At 34.7% G+C, this 8,996-nt stretch overlaps 1 protein-coding gene across 1 annotated transcript; it reads left to right on the top strand.

Moving 5' to 3' along the window:
• The first annotated feature begins 4,074 nt into the window (after positions 1–4,074).
• Positions 4,075–4,699, top strand: LOC120076244. Its single transcript, XM_039030009.1, has 2 exons — positions 4,075–4,470; positions 4,517–4,699. Exons 1-2 carry the CDS (start codon positions 4,075–4,077, stop codon positions 4,697–4,699), a joined length of 579 nt encoding a protein of 192 aa, XP_038885937.1.
• Positions 4,700–8,996: the final 4,297 nt, after the last annotated feature.

The raw sequence follows: 8,996 nt of genomic DNA, 5'->3' as shown, positions 1-8,996 counted from the left end.
TTTATATAATTTCAGTAATTTTGAGGGCATTTTTGAAATTTTTGGACTAATTGCGAGAATTTAATTATTAACGTTGAAATTATTCAATTTGGAAATTAATGGATTGATATTGAAATTATTCAATTTGAAAATTAATGGTAGGAATTAATTTCATTTCGGAAGGGGGTTATGTTACACAAATTTAATTTGAAATTAATGTCAAGAATTAATCTCATTTTGGAAGGGGGTTATATCACACAAATTTAATTTGAAATTAATATCAATAATTAATTCCATTGTGGAAGGGGGTGAGTTAAATTCTTTGTGAATTGAAAATTTTATGGGAGAAAATGATTAAAAGTTGGAAGCAAGATCTGATTGAAGAAAGAATTTGGAGATTGGAAGTGGTTGTTGCTCAGGCTTCGTTAGAGAATTGAATTCAAATATTGATTATTGAAGACTACCGCTTGGATCAATATCTGAATCTAGTATCAAAGTAAGTAATCTTACTACTATAACTGCCCACGGATCAGGCACTAGATATATGCTAGCATGATAGATGAATATTATGATAGAACAATAGCATGATAGACAGATAGTATAGTATGACCGATATATGTTCTTGTATTTGGATCTGAAAGATTTATTTGTGCACGTAGATACTTGCATGCTAGCATGAGATGATACTTGATTCCATGAGGTTGTATTTGATATGAGGATATTGAGGCATATATACATATTGTAGAGCCATGATGTTGAGGTATATATGTATGTTATAGAACCATGTTGTGATACTTGTGATGTTGAGACTGTGATAGTATCCTTACTGATTAGTTAAATGCCCACTAAATGTTGTGTTTCCTTCGAGATTCACCAGAGATTGTGTTTCCTTCAGGATTCATCAAGGGTTGTATTTCCTTCGGAATTCACCGGGGGTTGTGTTTCCTTCGAGAATCACCAAGGGTTGTGTTTCCTTCAAGATTCACTAGAGGTTGTGTTTCCTTTGGGATTCACCAGAAGTTGTGGGTCCTACAATACTTATAAAGATAGTGGGTATACTTAACTACAATAGAAATAAGTTTTTTCATATATTTATGTGTCCCATGAGGACTAGAACAGTTTATATGTTCCACTAGAGATAGGCATCTAGAGGACATAGATGCCTAGCCTGACCCCAGTAGTGGGGTTACTTATTGAATATTTTATACTCACCATTTCTCATGTTTATGTTTCAGGTAAGGGTAGGGATGCGCTGGTAAATGATAAGAGAAATCCATGAGCGAGCCACTAGGGATCATTTTTAATGCTTCCACTCATGTTTTAAGAGTTATTTTATATTTTTAACTTTCGGTCTTGACATTTGAAACTTATCGTTTGAGATTTGTTTTCAAACTTATTTATTTCCATTTATGACTTATGGGTACACTATCATTTGATTTCAATATCTGAATTTAGTGAAGATCTTTTAAGTTACCTTATTTATTTAGCATTTATTTCACAATAAAAAGGATGTCGTTTTAACTTCCATGCATGTATGTGTTTAGTAATGGCATAGCTTCCAAGGAAGTTGGGTTGTTACAGTTGGTATCAGAGCCATGTTTTGGGTTCTGTAGGCCTAAATTGTCCCTATGGCCCATGAATGGATTCCTCGTCATCGCCAGGTATGTCTTATGGTAGTTGTGCATTAAAATATTTGTTTAGCTTAAATGCACTACTTATATTCTAATGCTAGGTCAGTGACTCGTTAGAAGTTATTATAATCAAATTATTCAGGTACGCCATTACAAAAGGAGAAAAAAAGTAAAATTAAGAGGTTTCTTCGCACTATTTTATCTCATACAAATTATGTTAGAGGCGAACAAATATATACCTCAATTCAGAGATCTTAAAAGATTGATGAAACTATGTAGAGTTATGACAGTTTAGGAATAAAGATATGTATATATTTAAGCCAAGGAATAAAATTGTCTAGATAAGAATTCATTAAGGACTAGTGTTATGTTTTTTTGTTGAGTAGTGCAATTGGTGTTAGTATAAATAAATTCCTTCACAGGCCACGTACTCAAGTATAAGATTAAAAGTTGTTTTATGGATAAGAAGGAGAAAAAGAAGAGATTGTGGATTTATTAAAGGTTCTGAAATATTAAAACCAAACATTTTTAGAGGAATTTTGGAAATGATTAATAAATCATAATCACTTTGGTAATACTACGACTTGATGGACTAGGTAAAGTATGTGTAGTGATATGAAAGATTCTTTTGGAATATCTAGCTAAGTTGATGTCATTAAAGGAAGCCAAAATAGTTGGACATAAGTTTACACTTAAAGGGGTTAAAGCAAAGTGTTATTTATTTGGGTTGAAGGATTATTTTAGAGTACCTAGATTAATTAAATCCATAGCCTTATTATGATGAGGAGATCAAAGTTGGACAAATTTGAACAAACGAAAGTCTTTTGGAGTTTGAAAGCATGAAAATTGGCAAAGGAGAATTCTACAAGATGAAAATTCTTAGTGAAAGAGATAAGACTTATAAAGGAGTTAAGTAAAATATACTTTAGTAAAGAGATTATGTTCCACTTGAAAAGTGGAAAAAGAAAATCCAAGAAAGTTTACTCTTTTGGAAAGAGAAAAGAACTTAATGTGTTCAAAACTCCAAGTTAAGTATGGTTTGGAGGCATGATATGTTTTGGTGTAAAAGAAAAATATCTCATTATCATGTGGAACTTTAGGAGAATATGAGTTGGATGGAAAGATAGCTTACACAGGTGATCGGTATGGAACTTTGTTTTAACACAAGAATCTGTTACCGAAATAAAAATTGAGAAGGGATAAGCTAAAATGGAGTTACCAGTAACAGTAAATGCTCAAGAACTATTGACATGGTATGTTGAGGCTTCATTAGTTAAGAGGTAAATCATTGAGGGCATTAGTAAGATTTAAGGAATTTTGATATAGTGTTCAAGTTCAAAACATGAACTAGCAAGACCATCAATTTGATTGAAAAAGGAACTTAATCCAGCTTAAGGTAGACAAAAGTGGTATATGCACAAAAGTAAGTAAGTTGGATCTTCCAATATCACCATTGGCATAAGGGATAGACTTGTAATAAAGTTAAGTTGATAACAAGAAGTTGCTATAGGTAGGTTTGGAGCAGTATAGGATAGTATGTTTTCCCTTGCATGGGCAATGAGTTAACTAGCTCTAGGGAGTACGAGCAATTCAAGCTATGACTTATGAATCAAAAAGGTTTTATCGTAAAAACTAACTTCGGGGATCAATTACGATTATTAAAAGGTTATGGAAATGTGTTATCAATTGACTAATACTTTAGCATCCAGGAATTTCAAAACCTCATTTTCAGAGGGCATTTTAGACTCATCTGCAACAGGGTCTAAGTAATGATATGTGATTGTTTTATGGCTAAAGGATAATATGAGGATTGGTTCAAGTAAGTTTTATAGCCCATAAAAGTATAGAGCCTCATGATGAGTTTCTCATGAATGTGAGACCTAATTAGACAGAGTTATTCTTAGACATGTAGACCCTAACAAAGACATCATAGTCAGCGCTTCTAAAGCAGAAGCAGTTTTCAGTTGAGCAAATTTGTTCTGGTACGTATCTTTAGATGACACATTATATAGCATGACCAGTTTTTCCACTACACATGAAGTTTTCCCTGTGATAGAATGACAAGCTCAGATATATGTTTTTAGTGGATAAGACTTTCTTAAGCTTACGATAGTTTTCATAGTTCTCAGCTTGAACATGTTAAAGTATTGTTGGTTTTCAGCATCTTAAGTTTCATAGTTATAAATGGAAGGGGTTGTCATACCTCTTTTGATACTAGTTTCAGCTATGTCAAATAGTAACCCTCATTTTACATCTGGTTTTTAGATGAGTCCCCAGTTAGCATTGGGTACTCAATTGGATTTTAGTACAGCTTTTCATCCACAGGCTGATGGTCGGAAAGAACGGTTGGACAAGACATTGGAGGATATGTTGTGCACTTATGCGTTAGAGCTTTTAGGGAATTGAGACTCTCACCTGCATTCGATGGAATTCATATAATAACAGTTATCCGGCTACCATTGGCATGTCGCCGTTTGAAGCCCTCTATAGGAAGAGCTGTAGGTCTCCCGTGTGTTGGGATGAGGTAGAAGAGAGGAAATTGCTAGGACTTGAGCTAGTGCAAGCCACAAATGAGGCAATACAAAAGATCAAGGCTCATATGCAAACGACTCAGAGCAGACATAATAGCCACGTCGACGTGAGACGTAAGGACCTAGAATTTGAGGCTGGTGATAAAGTGTTCTTAAAGGTGGCACATATGAAGGGTGTTTTGAGATTTGGAAGGAAAGAGAAGCTGAGCCCGAGGTTTATTTATATCTTTCAAGGTCTTGGAGTGAATTGGTCTCGTAGCTTACCGATTGGCATTGTGTCTATCACTTTCTTTAGTTCACAATGTCTTCCATGTTTCGATGCTGAGAAAGTATGTAACAGACCTCTCCCATGTAGTTGACTTTGAGCTCTTGTAGTTGAATGACAACTTGAGCTACGAGGAGAAACCTGTAGAGATTCTCGCCAAAGAGGTAAAGACATTGCGCCGCAGTGAGATTGCATTTGTGAAAGTCCTGTGGCAGAATCACCAATTCAAGGAGGTTGCCTGGGAGCAAAAGAATGAGATGAAGACCCAGTACCCGAAGCTTTTTCAGGAATGAACTTTCGAGGACGAAAGTTCTTTAAGGAGGGAAGAATGTAACACCCCGAATTTTTATATTTATGTAATTTCAGTAATTTTTATTTGAGGGAATTTTTGGACTTAAGTGTAACCGTGGGAATTTAATTATTGACGTTGAAATTATTTAATTTTGAAATTAATGAATTGACGTTGAAATTATTCAATTTGGAAATTAATGGATTGACGTTGAAATTATTCGATTTGAAAATTAATGGCAGGAATTAATTTCATTTTGGAAAGGGGTTATGTTACACAAATTTAATTTGAAATTAATGTCAAGAATTATTTTCATTTTGGAAGGGGATTATGTCACACAAATTTAATTTGAAATTAATGTCAAGAATTAATTTCGTTTTAGAAATGGGTTATGTCACACAAATATAATTTGAAATTAATGTCAAGAATTAATTTCATTGTGGAAGGGGTGAGTTAAATTCTTTGTGAATTAAAAATTTTATGGGAGAAAAGGATTAAAAGTTGGAAGCAAGGTCTGATTGAAGGAAGAATTTAGAGATTGGAATCTTGAGGGTGGTTGTTGGTCAGGCTTCGTTGAGGAATTGAATTCAAAGAATGATTATTGAAGACTGCCGCTTGGATCGATATCTGAATCTAGTATCGAAGTAAGTAATCTTATTACTGGAACTGCCCACGGGCCAGATACTAGATATATGCTAGCATGATAGATGAATATTATGACAGAACGATAGCATGATAGATGGATAGTATTGTATGAGTGATGTATGTTCTTGTATGAGGATCTAAAAGATTTATTTGTGCACATAGATACTTGCATGCTAGCATGAGATGATACTTGATTCCATGAGGTTGTATTTGATATGAGGATATTGAGGCATATATGTATGTTGTAGAGCCATGATGTTGAGGTGTATGTGTATGTTATAGAACTATGTTGTGATACTTGTGATGTTGAGACTGTGATAGTATCCTTACTGATTAGTTAGATGCCCACCAGATATTGTGTTTCCTTCGGGATTCACCAGAGATTGTATTTCCTTTGGGAGTGTTTCCTTTAGGATTCATCGAGGGTTGTGTTTCCTTCGGGAATCACCAGGAGTTGTGTTTCCTTCAAGATTCACCAGAGGTTGTGTTTCCTTCGAGATTCACCAGAGGTTGTGTTTCCTTCGAGATTCACCAGAGGTTGTATTTCCTTCGGGATTCACCAAAGGTTGTGGGTCCTACGGGACTTACTAAAGATAGTGGGCATACATAACTACAGTAGGATAGAAATAAGTTTTTCATGTATTTATGTGTCCCATGAGGACTAAAGCAGTTCATATATTCCACGGAAGGTAGGTATCTAGAGGACATAGATGTCTAGCTTAACCCCAGTAGTGGGGTTACTTACTAAGTATTTTAACTCACCCTTTCTCATGTTTATGTTTCAGGTAAGGGTAGGGACGCAACGGTGAATGATAAGAGGAATCCACGAACGAGCCACTGGGGACCATTTTTAATGCTTCCGCTCATATTTTATGTTTTTCACTTTCAGTCTTGACATTTGAAACTTATTGTTTGAGATTTGTTTTCAGACTTGTTTATTTCCATTTATGACTTATGGGTACCCTATCATTTGATTTCAATATTTGAATTTAATGAAGATCTTTTAAGTTACCTTATTTATTTAGCATTTATTTCGCAATAAAAAGGATGTCGTTTTAACTTCCATGCATTGATGTGTTTAGTAACAACCTAGCTTGAGTCTAAGAAGTCGGGTCATTACATTTCTATTTTTTAAAATCCCTCTAATTATTATATAGTAATATCAATTTAACAAAGATTAATTTAATTTCGCATTATATATAGCATTTTTTATATTTTAATTTAACAAAAATCAGTTTAATCTTTAATCTAGAATATTATATTTATTAACATTTTTATTTTTTAATATAATTATGCATTTTAAAATTTAAAATTTAAAAATGCATATACTAAAAAAGAAAAAATTGGATCACTTAAAATATATTTTTTTTTCTAAGATTTTGACTTGAATTAAGTAATAGAAATGTATGATGTTGATGCCAATTTTTTGCCAAGGAAAAGTGCACCTGATCTTCACGCAGCATCAACAGTAAATTTGTAATTTGGGGAAGAGAGGACTTGCAAAACAAAGAAAAATGGGTTCTAGTGCAAAAGCCAGTAAGAGAATTATGAAATAGAGAATAACTTAGAAGTTTAAATTACCTCAAATGGAGTTATAATGATGTATTTATAGGCTTCAATCCTTCTTTTATTCCTTATTAGGGTTTTTAAGCCGACCGTTCCTGGATTCTCATAGGGCCGAGATTGACCAGTTTAACATTCTTACTTAGTGCTTTTAGGATTCCATCCTTTTTTGGCTAAGCTTATGTTGGGCTCATCAACCTTGGGCCCTTATTGATGGGCTCGGCCTCGGCTTGGCCAAGGTCGATCAAGCCCATCTTTCTTTTGGGCTTTCTCTTCTCTCATTTGTTTGTTGTTCATTGACCATTTTACCCTTTATTCCAGAATCCACCCACAACATTAGCCTTCACTCCTAAGTTAGGGTTTGTGATTTTCTAGGCTTTTAGTTGCAAATTTTAATTCTCGGAACCTATCTTGGGAGTACAATCTCCCCTTCAAACTCTACACCTCCCCATCATAAAACTTATTTCAGACTTGCTAGGGGTTGTTGAGCCTATCAAGCCTGTCGTACCCCGTTCCAGATTTCTCCTCTAATCTAGAACACAGTGTGAAGACGTTAAGCATAACTTCTCTTTGTTCATCTAACATCCCAACTCTTAACACATCCTGTACTCAAAATCAAATCTGAGCTTGCAAACCAATTTTCAAATGTAACTAATTTCATTTAAACCTTCCCCAAACCCTAATTTGACCCAGTATAGGGTTTACTTTGCAATTTTATCTTTTAATTACTTTAAAAATTAACTTAAGATTCCAAATTAATTCAATTCCAAGGTCAAAACATCTTATTGATATCCACTAAAACTTAAATTAAGGTTAGGGACACCTTAATTAATCCTAATTTTGTCCAATTTTGTCTAATTTTCCCATCAACCCTAACGCTCTTCCTCCTCACTCTCGACTTACTTGTTTTTTCTACCAAGTTTTGTTCCTTCTTTCTTTCTAACACTTAGACAATCACAAATCCAAACTTTTTTGGGGTTCAATCGATTTTTCAACACGCTTCTTCATCTCGTGACGAAGTTATGCACCAAATCGTGTTAGGTCCACTTCCAGGATAGGCCCCAACAATAGATTATTGCTCAAGTAATTTTGAGTGGTCCCTGGATCAGGAGTTGGCCTGGAATACTACCTAGTTAAATCTTGACTTCCTGGCATTCCTTTCTTTCCTGTCATCTATTTTCTATTGCTTTTCCCATCTCATTGTTGCTTCTTGTCTCAATTCGTTATGTAGTTCTTCATTCCTTTGGTTGATATTATTGAACTAGCTGGTTTAAAGCCCCTATATGATGTTGATTTCTAGACCTTCTTTGGTTGGCTATGGGCCAAGGCCGACCATGCATCACTATTTTCTTAGATTTTTTAAATTTATTCAAAACAAACTTTTCACATGTATTTTGTTTATCTTCTATTCTTTTTCCTTTGATCCATCACTTCATGATGTGCCAATACTATTGTTTTTACTTCCTTGGTTCTTTGTCTAGTTTGTAGCCTCTCTATATCGATACTCTTTGCTGCTTTACCCTTCCGACTACAGCTATCTTACCATTGTCAATTAAGTTGCTTCAACTTCTACTACTATTCACAAAATTTGCCTTCAATTTTTCTGGTGCCACATGTCACCCTCTCTTTGGTCTGCTATGAACCAACGCCGACCAGACTTGGGTGTCTCCAAACTTGCATCTTTGGAATTGAACTTTCCCCTCTTTACCTATTTCGTTGTCCCTCATGATGTTCTAGAATTGTTGTATCATGTTTTCTCTTGCCTCCCATGCTTGGGCATTGTGATATCATATTACTTTGGAAGTTAGACTCTTATGTTTTCTTGTTAAGCTCTAGGGAGCATCTTCTAGGCTTCTTATCTTGGCTTTAATCTTTCCTTTCTCACATTTTCTTCTGTTTTTTTCTTTTCTTGAAACAAAGTTGTCTTCACCCTCTTCCTTGGCCTTCATCCCGAGGCTAATCCCTCACTTCTTCAACTCTCTATATTACCATCCTAAGCCCCCAATGGCACATACCTCATCTCTTCATTCCTCTTAAGTCCAACTTTCTTAAGGTGGGTTTTCTTTCCTTCACACTTTCTTCTTTTTAGTATC

Source organism: Benincasa hispida, chromosome 1 (genome assembly GCF_009727055.1).
Source record: "Benincasa hispida cultivar B227 chromosome 1, ASM972705v1, whole genome shotgun sequence".
Taxonomy (NCBI): domain Eukaryota; kingdom Viridiplantae; phylum Streptophyta; class Magnoliopsida; order Cucurbitales; family Cucurbitaceae; genus Benincasa; species Benincasa hispida.
The sequence above is the reverse complement of the archived record's forward strand: the minus strand, read 5'-3'. Positions and strand labels throughout refer to the sequence as shown.

What these genes read in the sequence shown, in the direction of transcription:
- LOC120076244 (XM_039030009.1), top strand. Translation starts at nt 4,075, where the DNA reads ATGTCGCCGTTTGAAGCCCTCTATAGGAAGAGCTGTAGGTCTCCCGTG. An exon ending in CATGTTTCGATGCTGAGAAA is followed by an intron (nt 4,471 to 4,516) that starts GTATGTAACAGA and finishes GAGCTCTTGTAG; the next exon opens with TTGAATGACAACTTGAGCTA.